This window comes from Bubalus bubalis, chromosome 2, assembly GCF_019923935.1.
Source record: "Bubalus bubalis isolate 160015118507 breed Murrah chromosome 2, NDDB_SH_1, whole genome shotgun sequence".
Lineage (NCBI taxonomy): Eukaryota > Metazoa > Chordata > Mammalia > Artiodactyla > Bovidae > Bubalus > Bubalus bubalis.
The window spans coordinates 169,425,525-169,452,975 of NC_059158.1; the positions used below are offsets into that span (position 1 = coordinate 169,425,525).

General features: G+C 38.8%; 1 protein-coding gene across 2 annotated transcripts in view; it reads right to left on the reverse strand.

Moving 5' to 3' along the window:
- PID1 (phosphotyrosine interaction domain containing 1) overlaps nt 1–27,451 on the reverse strand; it is a 260,185-nt gene that overhangs the window by 124,623 nt on the left and 108,111 nt on the right. Inside the window, exon 2 of one of the 2 annotated variants that reach the window (XM_006047103.4) lies at nt 17,570–17,716. The exons of the other annotated variant lie outside the window; for it this stretch is intronic. Within the exon in view, the coding sequence (XP_006047165.1) occupies nt 17,570–17,716 (147 nt within the window). The remainder of the gene's footprint in view (nt 1–17,569; nt 17,717–27,451) is intronic. 2 annotated transcript variants of the gene reach the window in all.

Here is a 27,451-nt window from a genome sequence, read left to right on the forward strand (position 1 = left end):
CTGGGGGCCCTGAGAGTGGAAAATAAAGCATCATCATTTATTTTTTTATCATTCTTTCCCATAAAACATATTTAAGTTAACTTCTAACAGTTAAGATGATATTTATCTCTTACCAGAGGACTGAATTTCAAATCAAGGACACTAAATTCAGTCTGATGTATCCCATTAGATGTTAATGACTTAAATATAATATTTTCTGAATGAAGGCATAGAAATGAACAAAAGCTTGCACTCGATACACTGTAAAGTAAATCAACTTTCAAGTGATGAAAGACAGAAATGAACAAAATAACTGTAAAGACGCCCAGATACTTCTACACAGGGATGAATGAAACAGGTGGACTTGGGCATAATGCAAGTGCATCAGTTACACAGGTAACTGAATCTCCATAGACCAGAACCAAGAGTTATGCTTTCTATAAATAAAGCACCTTGCTTAGGTAACTTATAAATATATACACATCAAAGCTATTGAAAGTTCCGTGGAACAGGCTCTCCACTGTTCTGTTTGAGAAACTTGAAGAAAGCAAAGGAGAGAATTCGATGGATCACAAGAAAACACATCAGCCTTTCTCTGAGGACACCAGACAAAGCTCTTCCTTTGTGCAGACACCCAGAGACAAAGGGACACGGGTCTCCTTCACACCACACCCTGCAGAAAACATTGAACGCTCAGGCGCTGAAAATGAGAAACCACGTGCTTGGAGAAAAGCAAACAAGTTCTTGGAAACCTAGAGAATAACGACAGCAAGTGGCCTTTTGCCTCCACTGTCAAGTCACAGCAGAAAGCAGTCCCCATCCCTGTCCACTCCCCGTGCTCTTCTGGACCCTCAGAAGGAAGCAGGAAATAGGAATGAGGTTCACATCACAGGTGCAGACTAGAGCAGTGGGTATACAAGTTGTCTTCTAAAAACCCTCAGCACTTTTAAAAATGTTGTTAAGCATGTTTTAGCTTTTATTGAACTAGAATTGACAAATGAAAACTGTATATATGGGGTTAGCCAAAAAGTTCATTTGAGTTTTCCTATTAGATTTTATGGGGTATATTTAAGGTATATGCAACTTGAGGCTTTGATAGATGGATACAATATGAAATGAACACTACAACAACGCTAATCAGCATATTCATCACCTCATGTAGGTTATCTTACTGGGGGTGGTGAGACCACTCCCCTAGGGGCACAGTGGTAAAGAATCTGCCGCCAATGCAGGGGACATGGGTTCGATTCCTGGGTCAGGAAAATCCCCTGGAGAAGGAAATGGCAATCCACTCCAGTATTCTTGCCTAAGAAACCCCATGGACAGAGAAGCCTGGTGGGCTACAGTCCATGGGGTCACAAAGAGTTGGATCCGACTTAGCAACTAAACAACAACAACGAGAACTCTTAGCATTTACCCTGTATGCAAATTCTAGGCAATACAATCCAATATTGTTAACTACAGATAACCACTGTGTGCTAAGTCGCTTCAGTCATGTCTGACTTTTTGCCACCCCAGGATTGCAGCCCACCAGGCTCTTCTGTCCATGGGGTTCTTCAGGCAAGAATACTAGAGTGGGTTGCCATGTCCTCCTCCAGGGTATCTTCCCAACCCAGGGATTGAACCCATGTCTCTTAAGTCTTTTGCATTGACAGGCTGGTTCTTTACCCCTAGTGCCACCTGGAAAGCCCAGAGACAACCATTAGACCCCTAGAATTTACTCATGTTGCAAAAGTGAAACTTTGTACCCTCTGACCAATATCTCCTCATGACCCCCACCACTTCCCAACTCTAGAAACCACCGTTCGACTCTTTGATTGGTTTGACTAGTTCAGATGTTACTGATAAGTAAGAATATGCAGTATTTGCCTTTGTGTCTGACTTCTAATCACTTAGCATAACATCCACCAGGTCACTCATGTCCTTCTAAATTTCTCAGGATTTCTCATGCAGTTTTTCTTCCCTATCTGTCCATCATGAGAACCCAGTTGAAACCCATACTCTTTAAAATAGTTCCAAGAGCCTCTTTCTTGCTAATCTCCCTGAATCGTATCCAAATTTCACTAAAATACTCATTTGACTATTGGGTGATCACTGAACCCAAACTGGAGCAGAAACAAGACAACTGTGGCCTAAGATCTAAGGTTCTACATCACCATTTCACCATGTATAATGGTACAAAGGATGCTATTTGCTGTAGACATAGATCTATTGTGTCATACTGTCCATTTCCCCTTTACACAGTCCTAATGTACCCAAATTCCCTTTGGAAGTCCAGGTAGTCTGAGTTAAGCTCCATCACAGAAGAAAGTTCCCAGTCTGGGACCTTCCATCCCTGGACCAAAGGGATTTGCTTGGGCTGAGAAGGTGATGTGAACCTATCAAATCAGAGGCCCTTCTGGTGCTTCTTCTGGACAAACAAGTTCCAGAGTATAGAAGCAGGAAGGTGGGTAGTGGGAAAAAGGAAGAAAGTGATAACAGAGAAAAGAGACTGAAGGAAAGGGTGGAGTAAAGAGAACAGAGAAAAAGAAGGGCAAGAAAAAGAGGGAAAAGGGAAAAAAGACAGCTTCTTTACACCAAAAGAAAGTGAAAGTGAAGTCGTTCAGTTGTATCAGACTCTTTGCGACCCCATGGACTGTAGCCCACCAGGCTCCTCCGTGCATGGGATTTTCCAGGCAAAAGTACTGGAGTGGGTTGCCATTTCCTTCTCCAGGAGATCATCCCTACCCAAGGATCAAACCTGGGTCTCCTACACTGCAGGCAGATGCTTTACTGTCTGAGCCACCAGGGAAGCTCTCTTTCTACCAAACATACCCTCATAATACATGGATTCTTAACCTAGCTTCAACATCATTGTCAAGGCACTTAACCTACCTTTATTCACAATTAAAAATAAAAAGGATGCAATGTCCACAAATCACCTTATTCACAGTCACAGCGTAATCATTAGTTAATAAGTCAAATACTGAAACCTATAGAATGTAGTCAAACCACTATGGATGAGCTAGGTAAAGAACCCATCTATTCTGCAAATACAATGAAAATAACATTATGCTTCTTTCACAGAATTCTGAATTTCCTGCACTTTAGATAGTGCTGATCTTAGCACCTTTCTGTTCCAAAAACCTGTGTTGTGATCTGTTGCACAAGAACAAAATACTCCCAAGTCTCAACACCTCAACATTGAGAAAGTCTCGTCTACTTTCTACAAAGACATCTTGATCCACAAATGTCAAGTTTGCCCTAGCTAATGAACTTCTTGGTTATAATAACTGCCTGCTAGCTGTCAATAAATTTCAGAGCTTGGCCAAAGCAACATGAGCTTGCATTTCATTGGATGCCTTTAACATCCACATGAGTGATGATGATTTCTTTTCTTATCTCCCCCATGATACAGTAAGGAGGAGCAGTGTCACTGGATTGGTCCAGAAATGAAGAAAATGAAATGGTAATTCTGATTTTCCACCCCTTTGTTAAGAACATCACTCAGCCTGACAGGTTTAGACTTTCTCATCTACTACATGGACCCCAAGAAGGCACTGGTCTGAATCTAAGTATCTGACACCAGCCTATCACTTTTTCCTCCTGAAACAACAGCAAGTATCAATGAATGATCCTGGCATGGTCTCCTGCAAAGCCAAGAAGCAGCCTCAAGGTCTTTACCACTGTTCTCCAGGTCCTTTGTCTCCAAAGTACACCCTGGGAAGTGTGAATTGAATCCCCCAGGTTAGGGATGTTATGTTAGAATTTCTATTTAGAGTTATTTTATCTTCAAAAATGTTAAATAAACTCAACACAGCTCATGTTTAATATACAAATGGACACTAGCACCTTTGGCCAGTGCATATCTCAGATGAATGTGCAAAACTCAAAGTCTCCAAAGGAGACTACCACGGAAAAGGAGTTGACGAACCATCTCGCTGTCATGATCACTCAGAATATTACTGTTTACATTTGCTCATCTCAATGGATTTATGGGTTTCATAACCTGGTTTTAACAAAGCCCAGCTGAGATTCCTGCCAATAAACATCAGATTTAAGATATAAAAAGAATACATACACAACAAAGGGGCAGAGCTGATACATCCCCTTCTGTCGTGGGATCTTTTCTACCTCATTCTGGGGTGAAAACTGATGATCTGATTAGATGTGAAAGATCAGTGAAACAATACTGAAGTCATCAAAGCCCTCTGAAATTTGGTTTTACATTTAGTATAATTAAAGAAAGAAAGTGCAAGTATTAATTGTTCAGTCCTATCTGACTCTGTGCGACCCCATGGACTGTAGGCCACTAGGCTCCTCTGTCTGTGAGATTTCCTAGACAAGAATACTGGAGTGGGTTGCCATTTCCTCCTCCAGAGGATTTTCCCAACCTAGGGCTCAAACCCACGTCTACTGCTTGGCAGGAAGATTCTTTACCACCGAGCCACCAAGCCTCCTGTAGTTGTCCCCTAACCCCCAGAGTTCCCTGTAAGCCAGGCCCCTTGGAGGATGTAGCTGTAAAGAAGAGAAAAAGAATTAAAGGATTTTAGGTCACTTTGGAATGAGAATGAGGAAGAGAGAGCAGAGTAGGGACTAGGACACAAGCAAGGTGAGCTCTGAGGAACTGGCAAGCTATCCAAGGTGAAAAGTAGACTTCCTGCTTTGTACCATACCATGAACAGTAGAGCAAGAGACACAGATTCGACCTATGGGTCAAATCCCCTGGAGAAGGGAATGGCAACCTACTCCAGTATTCCTGCCTGTAAAATCACACAGACAGAGAAGCCTGCTGAGCCTCAGCCCATGGGATCGCAGAGTCGGACATGACCAAGCACACACCAAACAAAACAAACGAACAGACTAATAGTAAGCTATCTCTTTGACAGTAGACAGCACTTTTCCTGCCCTACCACATACTATAGCTACAGCTAGATGGTGACAGCTGAGACTTCTAACACTGCTCCTAAGTGTCCCAAACACAAGTTTTAAAGACAGTGGAGTCATCCATCAATGGTGGGGGGAAAACTTCATTTCAGTAGGATCATTAGCTCACAAGGTAGCTTTCCTGTTTCCCAGGATGATAAACTTCATTTATCCCCATTACTTCCTGAGTAAACTATTTTATAATTCCTGGATTTGGCTTATGAAGATGACTGGTGACTCATAAACGCCAATCTGACTAAGGCCTCACTTAGAGAACTCAGTATGCACGGAAGCCTAGACATCATTTCTCCTGCCAAGAAATGAATGTATAATGTTTTCAGTAAAAACAAAGAAATGAACAGCCAGCACACCAAGGAACACATCTACACCTGCTGTCACAGTGGTTTTTATAATTTACTTGCTGATAATTGGGAGTTGAAATACTCAGAGATGTAATAAGAAATAGCTGTTCCTATTTAAGAGCACAGTTTATGACCTTTCTATAATTCGGGTAATTTATTGCCACTTTAACATCTTTTCCTCATTTGCCACCATTTTGTCTGTAGTTCATTGACCTTTCCATTCAAATCAAGGGGAGCTCTATTTGAATAACAATGCTACTTTATTTATACAGCCCTGCTCTTTGGAAAAGTTCAAAGTACTTTATAAATATCTCTTTAAACCTAAAAGTAAGCTAAGAATCACCCTTTCTATTTTACATAAAAATATAAAATAAGAAAAGTTTAAACAGTGAAACTTAGCAATTTAGAGAGGGTTTAACAATTCAGAGAGTATTTCGAGATAAAGATGGTGGGATAGGCATTGAATATTTATGTCATTTCCAAACTCCACTAAATTGATCATAATGAACATTTTAAGTCATAAGAACAAAATGAATGGGGGAGAATAGAATAAGATACCAGAGGTTCCAGCAAGATTTAAAATCTTTAGAAAACCCAGTGAACCTATACATCCAAACTCCATCCTTCCAAGCAAGTTTTATAAAACTGATATTTTCATCTAATCTACCTATATTATTTCTTATTTCTCAAATGGTTCTAAAACTAAGAGGAAATAGAAATTTTACTTAAGTAAAAGAGTCTTCAAATTGAAAAGAAATAGGAGTCTCCAAACTGTAAAGACCCACCACCTTCCAATTAAATGATTTGGGGGGTGGACATTTTACATCAAGACACAGAAGACAGCGAAATAAATGGACAGTGCCTTCACAATCTAAATCTAAAATTATTTCTAATTTATGTTTCTATATCCAGCCAAATTTTCCAAAAGGTGAGGGCAGAATAAAAAAATTTCAGACATACAAGGCACACAATTTTTATTTCTTAGTATGTGCTCTAGAAAAGCAAAGGTATCATTTCTTAAAAGCAGGGGAGAAAACAGAAGAGTATCTGCCACAGAGGAGAGAAGTCCCAGATTTACAGCAAGAAGACTGCCCAGAAACAAATAGTCTAGTCTGATGTAGGACAAAGGACTCTGGGTGAGACTCCTAGGAGAAGATTAAAAAGATTTACAGAACCTCTATAATTACTAGTTGAGTAACATATTGATAAGTATATGCCAAATCTGACACAGCATTTGGCGAAAATTAGGTATAAATGTATATCAAATTATGTGTGTATACTCAGTTGCTCAGTTGCGTCCTACTCTGTGTGACCCCATAGCCTGTGTCCGCCAGGCTCCTCTGTCCATGGGATTTCTCAGACAAGAATACTGCAGACGGTTACCATTTCCTCCTCCACGGGATCTTCCTGACCCAGGGATCAAACCCACCACTCCTGTGTCTCCTGCATTGGCAGGTGGATTCTTTACCACTGGGCCACTTGGGAAGCCCATATTGAACTATGCTAACTCTAAACTTGCAAATTTTTAATTCAAAGAAAAATGAGCAAAAATAAATAGATGTATATGTATAACTGAATCACTTTGCTTTACATTTGAAACTAACACAACTGTACTTCAATATAAGATTTTTTTTAATGTATTAAATACAATCAGGGTATAATGATGGGTGTTTTAGTTATTACGCACCTATTTGAATAAACTAAAATTTCAGGAGTAATTATATTAGGAAGATGGAGGAAGGAAAGTTGGCAGGGTTATTAGAGCCTAGAATTTTACCTTCCTGAACAGACAGAAGATATCTAAAATGGGTGAAAACATAGTATGTAAAATATGAAGGTAAAAATAAGAACAAAGCGCTGAAATAATTATCATTTTCCTTTAAGCAGGACTAGGGTGTGAGGGAAGGATAAAGAAGTCAATTAAAAATATTTTATGTTCCCTTTTCATCGTTATCTAAGGTTTTATCTATATAGATAATGCTTTGATAAAAATTTTTAAGGCAAAAAAATCACTAACAAAGAAATTTCAGGCTTTATGAGATTATATTCACAGTCTATATAGTCTGGGTGGTAGTTAGGTCACTAAGTCGTGTCTAACTCTTGCGACCCCATGGACTGTAGCCCATCAGGCTCCTCTGTCCAGGGGATTTCCTGGGCAAGAAGACTGGAGTGGGGAGCCATTTCCTTCTCCAGGGCATCGTCCTGACCCAGGGATCAAACTCAAATCTGCTGCATCGTAAGTAGATTCTTTACCACTGAGCCACCAGGGAAGCCCTATATAGTCTACTGCTTCCTTATTTAATGCTCATTTTCCATTTAACAAACAATCAATTAAACTAATCCTAGAGTATCAGGCTGACTATTGCTGTAACATTTCATTTCCTCATTAGAGACACCTCGAGTGTAAAAGGTGAATAAAACACTAGGGGAAAAATGTATATAAATGTATATAAATATATATAAAGATGAGAACATCTTTTAAACATTAACTACTTATACTTGAGCATTATATTTGTATAAAGTAGATTTTACTTTTGAAATTATCATAACCTTGCAACCATTTCTAACAAGTACTACAACTCTGCGGGAAAGAAACCATAAAGCATATTATTAATGAGCTTTTGCCAACTTAATTGGTTTTCTGTGTGGTGCTTCTGTATTTTGCCTTAACAGATGAAGTTTACCACAGAGGAACTATATTTTATCCACAGAATTAATCCAAGGAAACATGGAGAATAATTAAAATGTTTTCTGACTAAACGAACCCTATATTCACATAATGATTAAGCTAAATTTTCAGAACTAAACCAACAAATTGTTTCAAAGACAAACCATCTAATGAGGAAACCATGAGGGAAAAAATAACTTCATAACAAGATACTTCTCTCAGACACACACATTATACTGATGATAGCTTCTGAATCATTTTCAAAATTACCCTTAAAGCTTTGTTGGGAGTGGAGAGAAAACAGTGTTCTCACTCCCTGTGGCAGAATCATGGACTTTTTTTTTTTTTTTAAACAAACAATGTTTAACATACTCACAACACTGAACCATAACAAATTACAAATGCTCACAAGTTTCTGTAAAAAATCTTATTTCATTTAAATGTTAAGACATCTCTTCTTTTTCAGAAATATTGATTAAGGAAGTAAAATCATCAAAGAAATGTGGTCCAATATAGTAGTAACTCTCTTCATCTCTCTATTTTTTAACTAGCTTTCTGAATTTCAATGAAAGAGTCTTCTTAGGCCCAACAGAGAATAAAGTTAACCTAAACAACTTATAACTTTGAGCATTACATTTTTGCCTGTAAGTTCTTACACTTCTAAAATTCCCCATTTATAAGGGAGGAATCTATATAGTGGTGCTGTGGTAAAGAATCCACCTGCCAATGCAGGAGAGGCAAGAGACATGGGTTTGATACCTGGGTTGGGAAGATCCCCTAGAGTAGGAAATGACAACCCACTCCCGTATTCTTCCCTGGAAAATTCCACAGAGGAGCCCGGTGGGCTACAGTCCATGTGGCCACAAAGATTCAAACATGACTGAGTGAGCACACACAAAGATATTTAGGTCCTAATCTCTAGAACCTATAAATGTTACTTTAAAAGGAAAGAGGGTCTTTGCAGATTTGAATACATTAAGAATCTTGAAATGCGGGGGGGTGGGGGGAGTGGGGGGGTGATCCTGAATGGTCTTGTGGGTTTTACTTCTGACCACATATGTCTTTATAAGGTAGAGGAAGATTTGATACAGGCAGAAGAGGAGAAGGCAGTGTTGCCATGGAGGCAGAGACTGGAGTGATGTGGCCACAAGCCAAGGAATGCCTGTTGCCATCATAAATTGGGAGAGGCAAGGAGTGGATTTTCCCTGAGAGCCTCCAGAGGGAGCATGGAATTGCTAACACAGTGGTTTCTCCCCAGTGATGCTGATTGTGAACTTCTGACCTCCGGAACTGTGAAGAATAAATTTCTGCAGTTTCAGGTACTAAGACTGCTACCCAGCAGCTCTGAGGAAACCAAGCACTCCATCCTTGCAAATGCATATGAGTAGGACTTACAATTATTATGCCAAACACACCAGACTAGTCTGCCATTGGAGAATTCACACGTTAGATGGAAAAATGTCACTTACCCTGAAGCTAAGGAAATTCTGACTTGGGCAAAGAAAAGAAACTAATGTCTAAGTTGGAGACTAGAGGGAACTCTTTTCCAAATGCTCCAAGGAGAATGGAGTTGCTTAAAGATAATTTTCCAGGTGACCTTCTCACCCAATTAATTACTTTTATTTAATTGTTTAATTAAATAAATTAACAATTTATTTAAATTGTTAAAATAATTATTAATTTAATAACTACACTTAAAAACCAATAACAAAAGCAATATTTATTGATCACTGAAAATTTATAAAATGCAAAAAATAAGAAAATCAAAAGTTTTACCTATAATCTGACTATCCAGGGATCATTTCTGTTCATATTTTAGTGTGATCCTTCTATTATGAATATTTAAATATAATTATTTTATTTTTACTTTATTTTACTAAAATAGGATCTAAAAACAATTTTCAACCTTTTAAACTCATTTAATACATTATGAGCATTTTTCTCACCAGGACAATTTCTACAAAAATTTTTTAATAGCCACATGTTTTATATAGTATTGTAGAGCAAAAATATTATAATTTCTTTCAATGTAGATTATTTTCCCATTTTTCACTAATACATCTTTGCTGATTTCCCAAGAGTTTTTAAAGGCAAGAAGTAAAGCAGGCAGCAACATTACAAATTCAGAAATATAGGAAGATACCATCTTTGACATTAAATAAAGGTTAAGCTGCAATGTCAAATCTGGTTCCCTAGAGTAAAACGGTCATTTTCAGCCACAGCTCTCAGTGTGGGAGGCAGCAGGAAATAAATAGTTTGAAGGTATATGGATCCCCAGAGAAGCCCTTAATGGGACAAATCAATCATGGGAAAGAAGAACCTCATAAAGAAGTCGGCCATTCTACTCAACAGGCATTCATGCAGAACGATAATCTATATCCTAAACACTTTCATTAGCACAAGTAAAGGTACTTTCCAGGATGAAAAGATTTTAGTCACCATATAACAAAAGTGAGCTCATGAAGGATACAGAACTTTGTTAAAGTCATCATAGCTGTCACTGGGAAGACCAAAGTACAGAATTCAAAGTCATAAGCTGGGATTTGCGGTCAAAAAGTGTACATCAAAACCATAATGAAATATCCCTCCATACTAAGTATCACAGCATAAGTAGCCTGTATCTTGAACATATGTAGAGAGACCAACCCTAAAACAACATACAGGGGCTTCAGCTGTTACCAGAGCTATATCCATTTTTCTTTCTGATGTATCTGAGAGCTGAACAAGGTGGTGAGCAAAGTGCCTGGGAGGTGTGTGCAGGATGAAGTGAGGAAAAGGCTGAAGAGGAGTCAGTGCCCGGTGGGGAGGAGAGTATCCTCTTGTGTTCCTGGTGCTCCTTTCCCAGTGATTCTTCTTTCTCTCCTGCATCCTTAAACTGTGTGATTATACAATAGTCCCTATCATTGGATGCTTGTGAAGATGAAACGTGTTAATCATGAAAAGCACTCAAAACAGTGCTTGGTCCACCCAGTCATGCACAATGTGTTATTATTGCTCCTGGTGCTTATATATTTAATCCAGTCTAAGGTAGCTCTTGTTTTTCATGTTTTAAAAACCCGAAAGATGAACATGTATTAGTGTCAATGGCATCATACACTGATTAGTGGCAGCATTTTTCTTTTTTGGTGGTATAACTGGTAGTGTCTTTGATTCAATAAATTCAACATGAGACCCTCTCCTGCACACTGCATGCTGAGAGGTCTAAAATAGTGGATTTAAGCCCATAAGAGTATGTGCATAAAGACAGGAACACCATATCGGATTCTGCCAAAGAAAAGTCATGGAATAAATACTCTCTTCAGTCAAAAAAAAAAAAAAAAAACCCAAGCGTGATGATGTGTGTAAGTTTGTATTTCTGCATGCCTGTCTCACTCCTTCGTCTTCTCCCATCCCCATTCTCCATAACGACACCCTCAAGGCATCCATGAAGCTCTACACCCACTTAATATAGCACCCTTTGGGTGTTGCCACTTGTGGTCCCACAGATATCCCAAATTCCATAAGCTTGAACCCATGATCACTTTTGGAATCCTGACTCTCTTTCTCTTTTCTAACCTTGACTAATGGGCTGCCAAAATTAGAAACCTGGACTAAAAACGGGGATGCAGAGTTTCTCCAGTGAATGAAAACACCCTCCCCACCAGCAAGATGAAAGCCTCTCAGTGTAGAAGGCCAAACCACGTGGCAGCTGATGGCCATTTATGACTGCTGGCTAGAGAAGCCCAAAAGAGTAGCCTGTACTCATACTGAGGCTCATCCTATCTACAAAGAAACATCCTCCATTAGAAACCAAGGAAATAAAACGGGCTATAACATGGAGGAAAAAGCAGCCTTTACTCAGCAACCTGAGGACTCAGCCTTTATCATCAACTGCCACCACCCCTCCTGCAGAGTATTTGTGCCTCCTTGCAGGTCATTAACCCTGGGTAACTTTTAGCAGTGGACACTTTTGTTCCCTCTCTAGCATCTCCTGCCTTCTTCCTTTCTTCTGGAACTTGCAGATTCCAAAGCAAATCAATGTCAATCAATCAAGTCAATTTGGATTACATTTCCTGTTATTTCAGCATGAAGCATCTAATACCATTGTTTATCTTTGTGTCCCTATGAATACACAGAACATCCTGAGGGTGTGCAATATATTCTTATGGATGAAGGAAGAAATGAGAGAAGAAAATAAGGAAGGAAGGAAGGGAGGAGGGGAGAAGGAAGGGAGGGAAGGAGAAAGTCAGAAAATTTACAAATCAACAAAAGTAAAAATCACAGAAAAACCAACAAACTATAACCTCCTATCAACTTTTACCCTTCTCCATTTGGAGAGACAAGCAGAAGTAACTGAGCTTTGATTTGCTTACAGGGAACTATGAGAAAGAATGAAGAGAAAATAAATCAGACTTAGATATCATCCACTCTGAATATGGAAGGAAAAAACCCATAAAGACCAACGGCCCGATTCTCACTTCCTATATCACTATTCTTTATTTTATTTGTATTCTACCTTCGTATCTCAATCAGAAACTTATTTTGCAGAAAGAAAGTCTGTATAATTGACATATTTAGGTTCCCATGTCCAAAATTACCTATACCAAAATGAGGCTACAACATGCATTTGATGAAGATAATAATATAATCAAAGTTTTTCCCTTCTGTTAATGTGTAAAGTGAGAAAATATGACTATATTTCTAATGAAATACATAACTGATCCAATAAATACAAAATATGTGTAGAAAGTAGATACATTATAATGCTTATTTTAAATATATTTAAATACAAGTTAGGAGAGGAGCCTGGTGGGCTACAGCCCACAGGGTCACAAAGAGTTGGACACAACTGAGCAACTAAGCATAGCACAGCATAAGATAAGCAGGACAGCTCGAGTCCACTTCTCAAACTGGCCATTTCACAAGTGTACAAAATGGTAGGAGTTGAGGAAGTTGAGGACTTCCTGCCAAGCTCTCAGTTCAGAAACTCTCCTCCCTGTCCCATGAAACTATAAATCAATCACATTCTTTCTTAGAGCCAACGGACTACCATTGACACTCCAGAACACAGAAATCTCAGAGACTAAAGTAAAAACAGTCATAGTTTATGAATCACTAATTCCTTCCTGGAGACTAGTTTGTTTCTGCTCTCATAATTGAGAAGATGTCAGGCCAAGTGCCTCATTCAGGAGGAGGCAAGATTTGGAAAGCAAAGCATCACCTGGAAGCAGACCCAGGTGAGATGTTGGCAGGGCCTATGGTGAAGAATAATGGGATGGGGCAGCTGGACAGCTACCAAGCTGCAGAATGAAGTCAAGGGTGCCCTAAGCATTAACAACAGGGGATGGAAAGGCAGGGAGTGGAAAGAAACACATGCTCAACCAGCTGTGTGCACTAGCAACTCCCAAAGGCCACATGTGGCCAAGAAGAGCATCCCCTCGAGAGACCATCTTTCAAGACCTAGCTCAGGACCTTGGCTCCTTCTTGAGATGCTGAGGGGGTATAGAATAAGATAACCAGGTAAATCCAGAACAAAGGCAGACAGTGCATTCATGCTCAGTCACTTCAGTGATGGCTGACTCTTTGCTACCCTATGGGCTGTTGCCCACCAGGCTCCTCTGTCCATGGGATTCTCCAGGCAAGAATACTGGAGTGGGTTGCCATGACCTCCTCCAAGGGATCTTCCTGACCCAGGGATCGAACCCATGTCTCCTAAGTCTCCTGCATTGCATGTGGATTCTTTACCCACTGAGCCACCTGGGAAACCCAAAGGCAGACAGATCCAGACCCAAACAGGAGCCCTATGTAAATAACTTCTAATTTTCCTGCTTTTCCTTCTTGCATCTTTCCCAATATATCTTCTCTTGGTATTTCTCTTCCATGCTCTTTCCTTTCTTAGAAATAATCACCAATCACATAGTTTATAAAACATTTTAAATAAAAGATAAATGTTATTAGATGTGCTAAACTGCTCCCATTTCCCCGCCTCTTCCACCTTCCCACTGCATCTCCATTCACTTAGTTGCTGTAATCACACCCTTCTCTGTGGTTCAGGTCTTCAAGCTCAAAGCACGTCCAATCACCACTTTCATGTAAATTACACAGTCTATTCTAAAGTGCAGGCTCCTGCTCCCCACCAGAAAGCTGAGTGCCCAAATCAAACTCTTCGGAAAGATGGTTCAGAAATCTACCATCCAGGGGTTTCTGACATACTCATAAGTATTGGAAGCACTCGCAATTTATTCGGGCATTCATCTTATTCCTTCTGCTTGACTATATATTGCTTTGTGCAGTTTAATAATTTAAATGTGTGTGTGAGTGCTGAGTCATTCAGTCATGCCTGACTCTGCGACCCCATGGACTGTAGTCCGCCAGGCTCTTCTGTCCATGGGATTTTCCAGGCAAGAATGATGGAGTGGGTTGACATTCCCTCCTCCAGGGAATCTTCCTGGACCCAGGGATCAGGAAGACGGATTGGCAGGTGGAGTCTTTACCCCTGAGCCACCTACTCACTCACAACACATACTTTGACTCCTTTCTCCACAATTCCATGCACACAGTAGGTTTCCAATGACTATTAATTAAATAAATGTTTGCTGACAAGCCAAAGCCATCTAGGATCGCCCTGTTTAGACAGGCAAAGGCAGGCAAGATAAGCCATTGTCTCCGCTGCAAAATCAGATACAAGCATCTGACACTCGGAACAGCTCCAACAAGCATCCTAATGGTATGCAGTGGATCGTACAGTTAAATAACTCCACTCCAAAAAAAAAAAAAAGTGGCAGCAAGGGAGGAGAATACACAAAGACCCAGCTGCCCGCAACATGAATAGCCTGGCAGGGTCATCCCGCCAAGGACCCATGGAGAATACAGATCAGAGGGAAATGGGAAATCTGAGAAGAGCCAGGGCCTTGACCTCGCTCACCAGAATCCCTCTGCAACTCCCCTTTCCTTTGCTTCCTCCTGCCTCTGTTCCTCCCCAAACCTAAAGTTATGCAGGCACAACTTGAGAGCTGTGAGGCAAAAAGAACCAGCACTGTGTGGAGGAAGGAGGGTCCGGGCTCTGCAGCTGGGCCCTGGCTACATTGTGCTCATTATGCCTGGCAGGCTGGAGCCCGGGAGGGAGATCCTTCTGCAGCTGGCATTTTGGGAGCTAAGTTAGTCTCAAGAATCAGAGAGGAAACACTACACTTTGTTCCTGGGGATGATCTGAAAAATAAAAATAAAATTAAAAAAAATAGGGGAGGTCTGAAGATTTTAAATCAAAATTTCAAGGCTCAAAAATCTAACTTTGTTTCATTGCTTTGGAACCAAAAACTATGACTCTAAACACAAAAGTGACATTGTCCCTGAGAATGAAAGGCTGAGACTCCAGTATATTTGCAGCTAAAATTTAAATATGTAAAGTGGATTCAAGTGTGCAGTCTACAGAAGGATACATTAGAGGTTTTCATCCTTGAAACAGAATAAAAAAGCTGGAAAGTACCTCAAGAGGTGTTGGCCCAGATGCCCGATTCTAGGATTATGATTATCTGCACCTGGAATCTCCTCTTCAAGATTTCTAGGGCTGGAGAGGTCATAAATTTTTTATAGCCCCGTGGAACGTGGTTTTCACCTTGAATGTATAAGTTCTTCCCTGCATCCAGCTGAAATCACGGCTGACTTTTCTTTGTCTAAATAGCCCCATAGACCAATGCCTGGGCAAGTCTCACTCTCTTTGACATGCTCTTCTCAATTCCTTCTATGTCTTTTTCAACATCCCTCTAGAAGTAAAACAAATGAACATGATCTAAAGAATGCATAGAAAGAAAAACTACTCCGTGAATCTGGAGTTCTATATTTCTTATTAGAAATGTTATATTATCCTAGCAAATATTCCTCCTTCTCCCTCCCCCCACCACACACACACACACACACATGCACACACACACCCCTCTTTTGTATCTGGGACTGCATTGTTAGGTCTTTTTATTCTGTAGCTGCATTTTCCCTTCCCTTTAAACATGCCCTGCAGACTTTACCAAACTCCTCCTTATACTTGTTCCTACTGATTTCCTCATGCTTTTGAGGGACCACTGTCCCCAACAGGAACAGAATTCAAAAAGACTTCAGGAAATCTCTAAAGGAAATATAACCTAATTTGATTTCTTATCACTTCACAATTTAATGAGTAGTTTTAAAATTCCTTCACATCATCAATTCACCAAAAGCACTGCATCCAAGGGGACCAAAGGCAGTTCTGTGGGGCCACTCTCCCCGCTGAAGCAGGGCCACTGGCCACTGCTTTTGAGAAGCTAGATGCTCACCTTAGCAGAGTTATCGTTTAAATTTATTTTTTCCCAAATGGAGTCATTTAACTCGTTTGCCTGAATCCCTCTGCTACTTCTCTCTAGAAATTAAAACCAAATCTAAACTCCTTGCCATAGTATCAAAGCTCCCTATGCCTGGACCCCCACTGGACTCCACTACAAACCATAACTCTGTCACCTTCCCACATTCACCAGTCCGTTCTTTTCTGTCTAAAATGCACAAGACCAGGGAATTCGCTCTCCTTCTCCCTCTGTCTAACAAATACTTCCACAAGTTCTTCACAGACTGACATTCTCATGAGCCAATGTTTTGTTCGTCTGTACTTTTCCCTCTCTCCTCCTCCAAGGAACAGTTAAGCCCCATAAAGATGCTGGGGTTGGGTAGGGGCTCTGGTTCTCACTATCTCCATTGCCAGGCAGACGCTGAGCACACCCAGAGTATTTGTGCGATGAATGGACATGTGTGAGGTTTTCTGCAAATACCATCACTCAGGCTTGCTCCAATCTGACCACAACTATGCAAGCACTGGGGAGGGGATGGAATATTCTGGTGAGAAAGATCAATGGATCTTTGCTTCCCTAACCCAGAAAGCAATAAGGGAAAGAGTGTACTACGAGGTTATAAAAGAAATCCACAAGCAAACATGCATTTCCCTGCCCCTTAATTTACTTTCAGGACTCAAAACAAATTCCTGATGACAAAATATGCATGAGACATATTTTCTTTGTTACCTCTAAGGCGATGACTATATTCATCAACACATGTAAAAAAGAATACTATGTGAGAAAGAAGCCAAAAACTTACCAAAATTATGTATTTCGTTTCTAGTTCTCTTTCCAAGTCAGCACTATGGTTTACATAAATGAAAAACACTTTTTAAATGGATTCTGAGGCATGAATACTAGAATAAATTTTAAGAGCTACAGCAAAACGAAAATGTAAATTTACCCCCAAAGGATTCAGAGAGTACAACTATTGAGAAACTTGTTTTGTTCTTTGGTCTTTAAGACATATCTTATTCAGATTGCAAATACAAAGGGAGGAATTATCTTTAAGGACATAATTTTTCTTGTCAAGCCCAACGTTCCATAGGGCTACAGAAAATATGGGGCAATTACTATTTCATTCACATGTGGTATAACTCATGTCTTTAGCGTGTACCACCATATGATGAAGAGTGTTATATCACCAAGAAACATAAAGCGGGGTATAAATTCATACTACCATCACTCAGTGAGCTTATTCTGGTAGTCGTCTGACATCTTCACTCATTACAAAAGTTATCACTATGAAACAAGTGCCTTAAGGCTATGCATCCTGTTGTCCGTCCCACCAACAGGTTCCCTGCTGACCATGAGCCCCCTACCTTGCAGCCACTCTGAGTCCTGGTCTTCATCAGGGGCGTGGTCGTGCACAGCTCGATGGCCTCTGGCTCATGGAAGATGACTGCTGGCAGAGGTTCCTTTTTCAGTGTTAGGACATTCAACTTAGACTTCAGCATGGTCTGAAAGTGCTGAAAAGCAGGAAAAAACAAAAAGGCCAAACAGAGTGAAATCATTTGGAATTGTACAAGGTGCCACTGCACAGCAAACTCAGGAGCAAACTTTTTGTTTTATTAATTCCATTTTTACGAGGGCAGGTCAAAAGGTTTGAGTAAAATGGAAGGAAAAATCTGTCAGGATACTACCAAAATGAAACTATGGGAGACAGCCAATACCCACTCTCCTATGCCATGGAAACATGGGGCAGTGGCAGCCTCGCCAGAACTTTGTTCTCAGAGGTTCTTCCAAAGTGATATGTATGGATGAGATTCTAGACATGTAATCCATGCTAAAATCAGCTAAATAAGTGAAGATGTTACAGGAGCTATTTGAAGGAAAGTCTAGAGATAATGCAAAAGAACTGATGAAAAACACACATACTTGACTTTTGTTGTCTGCCTTTTTCCTTTGTGTCATACCTTGGCTGTAGAACTTTAGAAAATTAGCAGCTTCTCCACAGACCATTTTATCTGCTGTCTAGGCCAGGACTCTAAATAAACATCTAGTCTACATTCAATTCTTATTGGCACTAACTTTGAAATAGACCCAGAATCTAACCACATTTAATCACCATTGTTTTTCTATATGTACAGTTCAGGCACCATCTTTGTTTGGTCTATTATAGCAGCTTCCAATCTAGTCCTGCCACTTCCAACCCTGCCACACAGCAGCCTAAGGGAATCCTTCTAAAATCTAATCAGCTGTCACCCTTCTGCCAAAAGATCCCCAAGTCTTCCCCTCTTCTCATCAAAAAATTCTAAGTCCTTACTCTGGTCTTCAAGCCCACGCATGCTGAAGGAACCCAAAGTAGCTCTAATCTCATTTCCTACCCATTATCCTCTCATTTACGTGAGCCCAATAAATGATGAATGACAAATTCATGTTAATAATTTGAAAGTTAATTTTTCTTTAAACTTAGAACACCATTAAACAGCAAGCTTTAAAAAGAAAAACCACCATAATTATTCCAAAGAGAGATTCATGGAAGAAAAGAAAAAAAGCTTTATTTTTAGTACTTTTAATGGCACTTTTTTCTATTTTTTGAATGGAGGACATTGATTTTCATTTTGCATTGGGCCGCACAGATTATGGAGCTAAGCTTGGTACACATAAATCCTCAAAACTATTTCCTTCCCCTTTTATTATCACTGCTTATCATCACTCTGAAATGTGTTTTATTACCATCTACTAGACTATTACTACTACTACCATCTACTACTCTTCTATCACCATCCACTAGAATATAAGCATCATATAAGTAGAAACTGTTTTAATTAATGAAGTCTCCCAACTACCTAAAACATCAACTGAAACATAACAGATGTCCCACAAGTATGTGTGGAAGGTAACTCAGGCAATAAGATGAAAAAAAAAATTCACAGCTCAAGTATAAAAATAATGATCTCTACCAGGGATCATGGAATATACCAGCTCACAACTTCATCCAGCTTGACATTTCTGAATATGTTATGGACTGTGAAATAAACACAGGACTGAAAGAAGTAAATACACAAGTTGTTGTTATTGTTATTTAGTTGTTAAGCCACGTCCGACACTTTTTGCAACCCCATGTACGGTAGCCCACCAGGCTCCTCTGTGGGATTTCCCAGGCAAGAATACTGGAGTGGGTTGCCATTTCCTTCCCCAGGGGATCTTCCTGACCCAGGGATCAAATCCACATCTCCTGCATTAGCAGGCACATTCTTTACCATTGAGCCACCAGGAAAGCCTGAATATACAAGTGCATTCACCTAAACATAAATTGCCAAAAACATTTTCCATACAATTCAATATAAAGGAAGTAGAAGTTTTGAAATCTGTATCAGAACAAGGCTTTCATTTTAAAATGAAAAAGAGGCTTTCACTCGATTTTCCCAAGGAGTATTGATGTCCAGTTTTTTTAATGTAAGGATATCTTCCTGATAACTGCATAAATCACAAATCTTTGTATTAATCTGAAGTTTCCATCTTTGCTCCTAATTGATTCCCAGCCAATAGGATTTGGGGTTGCAAGGTGGTCTGGGAAGAGAAACATAGATGACTGAGAGTGACAGCTGAAGTTGGTTTGCCTCTGTGGACAACTAACTGGAGCCACGGGATGAAGACTGTAAAGGGAGGGGGCTCAGGAGACGGGATAATGAGCAAGTGGGGACACTCTACCCCGGCTGCCATTTTGCTGGGACTCCATGAGAGGTACATGAAGCTGCAGCTCAACTCAGCTTGACTTCTGACACACAGGAAGGTCCTGAAGATGGCACTAATGGCCCTATTCTTATTCGGGTTGGACAACCCACTGCACAGAAGTTCTGAGACTGTCTTTCTTTCCCCACTGTCATTACTATCAGAACCAAATGGTTCAATCACTAGGCACAAGAGAGACTGGAAGTCACAGTTACATGTACATCCCCCTTGATTACTTGCCTGGGAGCCAAGCAGAAGAAATAAACATTAAAAAAAAAAAGAAGAAGAAGAAACTTTCAAATGTGAATAGAAAAATGATGGAGTTCAAATTCCAAATGCAACACAATGTTGTTGTATAACCTCCACCATCCACCTTTAGTTAATACTCCCACTCAGCCAGCACTGTGAGAGGCATAGCTGAAGCAGAAATAAAATGAGAGCCTCTTCTTGAAAGGTTTTTCACAATCGGTAGAGACTGTTAAATCAAATGACAACTACAATTCTACATGAGAAGTTTCTTAGAAGAGCTAAAGAAAAAGGCTAAGACACTATTTGAAAGTAAAATAGAGAAAATGATTCCTATTTTTTTAAGTGTTTTTTTTTTTTACTTTGATGGCATTGTCTTTTGCATCCACTGTGAAAGGATGAAGGTAAAGAGAGAAATAAAATCTGGATTACATGATGAATCATTGAGTCTACCACTTTTACAGAAAATTAACATTTGTATATAATTCTGAGTCTATCTTGTAAACTTTCATCTGTAGAAACGTGATAGCTAAAGATGCTTCTGATAAAAACACTCTTCTGCCCCTCCCTTGGGAAAAACTCCACAACTATATGCTGCTTTGTGAAATGGGGCTGCCAATCACAATCCCCTACCCCCTAACATTGAGAAAGAATATGCAACACAGGTTGACTATCTGAGTACCCCATGTCCCTGGTCAAAGGCATTGGTTAAGAGGAAACTCAAGACTGGCTGAGCAGAATCTTCTGGAAGGTTGATATGTAGGGCTGCTAAACTGGAGTAAAGAGTCCAGAGCTGCAGCTGACCTTCTTTCCTCCCAAGGTCAGTCTGTGAATGATAATACCACACAGAGACAAGGAAAACTCAGAAATGGAGAGTCACAGACTTGACAAGGCTGAACCCCTGGATCCAGCTGCATCTAGACTCAGATCTAGTGATGGACTTACTGACAGTGTAAACCAAAACACTGCCTTTTATGCTTAAATGAGCTTGAGTTACATGTCTGATCCCCAGAACTCAAGAGTCTCAGCAATAAAAGTTACTTTTTAATAAAAAATCATCTGCAAAAATAAAAAGGAGATACAAAAATTTAAAAAGGACTTAATAAATGTTAATCTGCATAAATGAATAGCAACATTATCTCTTAAAATACAATGAATCTTGCAGTTAGTTATTTGAATAGACTGAGCCTTAATGATCAAGCACCAATAACAATCCAAAGAAGGTATTATAGTCCTCAGGTTATTCATGTCTAAGATAAAGCCCTTTGAGCTGCCAAAATAACATGAATCCCAACTATCAAGAGACAGTGAAATACTGTGCATGCAATGATATCCAATTCTTGCTGGGTAGACAAGACCCATGTGCCATCTCTAGCTCTGGTAGAACTGCATGACCTTGTACCTCCTGGGCCTCAGTTTTCTCATTCTTTAACTTTAAAATGCTTGTTATAAGCCAAATATGATATCACTTGTTCTTTGCATAGATAAACAAGTGTAATAAAGATAATGCAACCTCAAATAACATAATCCAGTAGCATCATAAAAAGGCAACACAAGAGCAATCTAATAGAGTAGTTCAGAAAAGCTATGGTTCCCACATGACGGATGCACAAGGTTCCATAAAGAAAATGTGTTATTCATCCTTAAAGAAGGGAAGTGAACAGTGTTATAGAAAATTAGGGCACTGCCCAGGACAAACTCAACAAAGCTCTGCTTTCTACATTTGGTGCTTTATGTGGGATCCTAAAATAGAGCCTCTAAATCAAGCCCCATTATGCAGATGGGGTAATCGCCATGCCCTGTATAATTTTACAGTTGGCGGTTCCTACTCCTATTCAGACATTAATCTCTGGCAGTTTAGCAGGCAGGGATTTACATATTTTACCAATTCAAATCCAGGGTATCTCACCTTTGTATTGATTCTGTATCCAAAATACAAAACTTCTTTGGAAGGCAAATCCTGCCTTTTCATTTTTCTAAGATAACTGGAACACTATCTTCACTCAAATTAGAGGGAAGACATTAAAGGTTTTAATCCCTGGTTCATCTTTGCATTTTGAAGGCTGACTACAATGGTCAGTTTTAACTTGCAAATTACTGACTCAGTAATTCCCTAATCAAGCTTCAAAAATATTGCAAATGTTCTCAAGAGAACCACAAGGAACAAGTGGGTAAATGGAATTAATGGAAAAACTCAATAAACCAAACAAATGTTAATTTGTACAAGTATACAAAAATCAGTAGGGCTTTGACATTCCACGCATAATCACATTTCATCATTTCATTTTAATACTTTAGGGTTCTGTAAGAATTATTGGAACTCATTTGTAGTGTCCTTACACTGTATACCACTTGTCTCAAAAAAAAAAAAAAGTGTAGCCAGGCCCCACATATGAATTATGGAAAAAGTGAAATAATCTTTTATGTCCTTTAATACAATGTAATGGAAAGTTATGACCAATCTAGATAGCATATTAAAAAGCAAAGACATTACTTTGCCAACAAAGGTCCGTCTAGTCAAGGCTATGGTTTTTCCTGTGGTCATGTATGGATATGAGAGTTGGACTATGAAGAAGGCTGAGCACTGAAGATAAAAAGCACTGAGCACTGAGTGAATAAAAGATAATTTTACTTAAATTTACTTAAATTCAACTTTCATGTAAACACATTTTAGTGCAAAGGTCTTCTTTATCTATTATTTTTTGTTCTTTTTAAAAATAAAGCAGGATTGAAAAATCTCATCAAATATAATAGGCATACACAAAATTGTTTTACTTCAAGAATTTTTAATGCAATTTGTGTTAATCTGGTATTTTAAGAAAAGAAAGACATACATCAATTTGGCATGAACTTTCTCACTGCAAATTTTCCTGGTGACTGCCATATTCAAAAAACATTATAGCTTAAAGGCCTCCATCCAGATATTCATAAATTTGTCTGTCTCTATTAAAGTGATAGCTATTATTAAACTAACTGAAAATACTCATGTTCACACACCCATATTTATTCATGCAGTTTTTAATTATGGAAGCATTTCTTTTACACATCACAGATTTTCTCAAGAGATTATGTGGGAGAAACATAAAAATAACTTCATGCTCCAAAGTATGCAGAAAGTCCCCAAAGCTTGTGAAAGACTTAACTCAGGGGACTGTGTGTATGTGTATTCACTTATTTACTTTGTTATTGATCTGAAATACATACACACAAATACACATGTGCTATATCCCTAGCTTAAGTAGTTTCTGCAATTTTCTAAACTATTTTTCTATATGTAAACAGTTAAACAATTTACTGTTGAACACAGGTTGCAAGCTCGCAGCCCAAAGGCATGTTTGGCCTATAAATAAGCTTTATTTGATTCACACACTGTTTTATGATTAAAATTTGAAGTAGTATTCAAAAATTGAGCTATATATGATGAAAATTTACATTTCCGCTTCTCTTAAAAGATCAGAAGATCAACAAAAGCAACTCGGCATTCCCTCAGGGCAACAATTAACTCCAGCTGGTTGTTGCAAATGCCCTTATTTACTCAAGCATTTTCCTCTACAATTCACCATGTCCCCTCTTCCCCCAGTAACAGCTTTCTCTTCTATACTAAATACCAGTGACTATTTATGTCTTACCAACTTCACTCCTACATTTGACTTGTGTGTGTGTGCTCAGTCGTGTCCGACTCTTTGCGACTCCATGGACTGTAACCTGCCAGGCTTCTCTGTCCACGGAGTTTTCCAGGCAAAAATACTGGAGTGGGTTGCCATTTCCTACTCTAGGACATTTGACTTGCTTGACCCTTCTAGACATTTGAATTTGCAAACCCTGATGGGAAAATGACAAATGCTAGGAGCATAGAACAAAAATTCCACCTACTCAAGAAAAAAATTCAAGTATAGCTGAATTAACTCTTTCTTCCCTAGTAGCTCAGACAATAAAGCATCTGCCTGTAATGCAGGAGACGGGAGTTCAATCCCTGGGTTGAGAAGAACCCCTGGAGAAGGAAATGGCAACCCACTCCAGTCCTTGCCTGGAAAATCCAATGGACAGAAGAGCCTGGCAGGCTGTACAGACCATGGGGTCACAAAGAGTCAGACACAACTGAGCGACTAACACACACACACATACTTAAATTAGGAATACTGAACAGAGTGTAAGTATGTGATAGAGAGAAGTAATAAAATAAATGAATCAAACTGTCTGTCTGTGACATAAACACATGGAGAGATAGCCCATGTTCCCGGGTAGGAAGAATCAATATTGTGAAAATGACTATACTACCAAATGCAATCTACAGATTCAATGCAATCCCTATCAAATTGCCAATGGCATTTTTTCATAGAACTAGAACAAAAAATTTCACAATTCATATGAAAACACAAAAGACCCTGAATAGCCAAAGCAGTTTTAAGAAAGAAGAATGGAGCTGGAGGAATCAACCTTCCTGACTTGAGACTATACTTTAAAATTACAGTCATGAAGGTAGAATGGTACTGGCACAAAAACAGAAATATAGACCAATGGAACAAGACAGAGAGCCCAGAGATAAATCCACGTACCTATGGGTACCTTATTTTTGACAAAGGAAGCAAGAATATACAGTGGTCAAAGATAGCCTCCTTAATAAGTGGTTCTGGGAAAACTGAATAGCTACATGCAAAAGAATGAAATTAGAACACTTCCTAATGCCATATACAAAGACAAACTCAAAATGGATTGAAGACCTAAATGTAAGACCAGAAACTATAAAACTTTTATAGGAAAACATAGACAGAACACTCAATGACATAAATCAAAGCAAGATCCTCTATGACCGACCTGCTAGAAAAATGGAAATAAAAACAAAAATAAACAACAGGGACCTCATCAAACTTAAAAGCTTTTGCACAGCAAAAGAAACTACAAACAAGGTGAAAAGAAAACCCTCAGATGGGAGAAAATAATAGCAAATGAAACAATTGGCAAAGAATTAATTTCCAAAATATACAAGCAGCTCATACAACTCAATACCAGAAAAACAAACAACCCAATCAAAAAATGGGAAAAAGACCTAAACAGACATTTCTCCAAAGAAGACATACAGATGGCTAACAAACACATGAAAAGATGTTCAACATCGCTCATTATTACAGAAATGCAAATCAAAATTACAATGAGATACCACCTCACACCAGTCAGAATGGCCATCATCAAAAAGTCTACAAACAATAAATGCTGGAGAAGGTGTGGAGAAAAGAAAACTGTCTAGGATTGCTGGTGGGAATATAAATTGATACAGCCACTATAGAAGATGATAAGGAGATTCGTTAAAAAGCTAGGAATGAAATCATCATATCACCCAGCAAGCCCACTCCCAGGAATATACCCTGAAGAAATCAAAATTGAAAAAGACTCATATATCCCAATGTTCATTGTAGCACTATTTACAATAGCTAGAACATGGCAGCAACCTAGACATCCATCGACAGATAAATGGATAAAGAAGCTGTGGTACATACAGTGTAATACTGCTGCTGCTGCTAAGTTGCTTCGTCGTATCTGACTCTGTGTGACCCCATAGACAGCAGCCCATCAGGCTACTCAGCCATAGAAAGGAACACATTTAAGTCAGTTTTAATGAGGTGGACAAACCTAGAGCCTATTATACAGAGTGAAGTAAGTCAGAAAGAGAAATATGAGTATTGTATACTGATGCAAATCCATGAAATCTAGAAAGATTGTACTGATGAATTAATTTTCAAGGTGCAATGGAGAAACAGGCATAGAGAACAGACTTATGGACATAGGGAGAAGAGGAGGGAGAGGGTGAGATGTATGGAGAGAGTAAAACGGAAATACAATCTAGAAGGCTGGGATGGGGATAGAGATAGGAGGGAGGTCCGGGAGGGAGGGGACATTGGTGTACCTATGGATGATTCTTGCTGATGTATGACAGAAAACCACAAAATTCTGTAAAGCAACTATCCCTCAATTAAAAAAATTTTTAAAAAGATAAAAATAAAATTGGTCATTCCACATAACAAGTATGACACAAGAATAAGCATTTAGAAATCTGTTCTTCTCTAAGTTATTCCCATAAATATGGTGGTATGAATATGTTATTGCACTAAATTCAATTAAAGTGCTAAAGAACAATATTTTTACTTCATTTGCAATCAAGTAACAGGAATCAAATAGACTATGCCACTAAAAACAACCAAATAAACTAGGGAAAAATATGAAACAACAGTTTGTGAGACACTGGATAGCTGGCTATAGAGGACAGTGATCCCTGAAAGATGTGAAACAAATCAGATACATTATACAATTGTCCAGCTTACCACCTTTAGGGAGTTTGCAGGCTGCCATGCAGGGAGAAGGAAAGCAGAGCCCAGCAGAGTCCCTGATAAGTTGACACAGATGCAAGTTTAAGGAGACAAAAAAAAGGAAAAATCTTCACATAGAGATAACTTTGGAAATCTGCAGAGCATCCCCTTCAATAGTTAAGTATTAATCAGAATATATATGAAAGGAAAGTAATGAAAGGAAATAAATCTCTGGAAAGAACTAGAGATTAATGTGCTGGTGCTCACATAGTTAGCAATATTGTCTGTTTCCACCAATGAATGGAAAAACGTGTGAGTCACAGGGCAGCAGGTAGAGTACTCAGTGTCTAATCTCAGTGGTAGGAAATAATCAGCACTAGACTAAATACCACTCTGATTCCACCATAAATCTTTAAAAGATGATCCAAAACAATCAAAGTACTTCAGAGTGATTTAACTGAATTCCAGAAAAAATAGCTGAAAAATATTTATAGGAATACAAAAATATCCAGCAAGCAACAAGGTAAAATTCAAAATGTCTACCATCCAAACAAAAATCACCACGTATACAAAAAGGCAGCAAAACAGAACCCATAATAGAGACAAATAATTTAATAAAAATAAACCAAAAATAGCACAGATGTTATAGTGATCAGATAAAGACACTAAAACTGTATATTAAATATTCTAAAAGTTAAGCAGAGATAAAGATATAAAAAATCCAAATTATTCATTGCCAGTGAGCCTTTTCTATAAGAAATGTTCAAGAAAGTCAAGCAAAAGAAAAGATGAAACTATAGATCTAAAAAGGAAATGAATGCACAGAAGAGGGTAACTATATGGAGAAATAAGTTTCTTTCTTACAAATTTAGAATTCATTCAAAGATCATTGATCATTTAATTTGTAATATTATAAACATATTTGTTATATGTATAATATATATCTATATTACATAATATATATAATATTTTAATCAA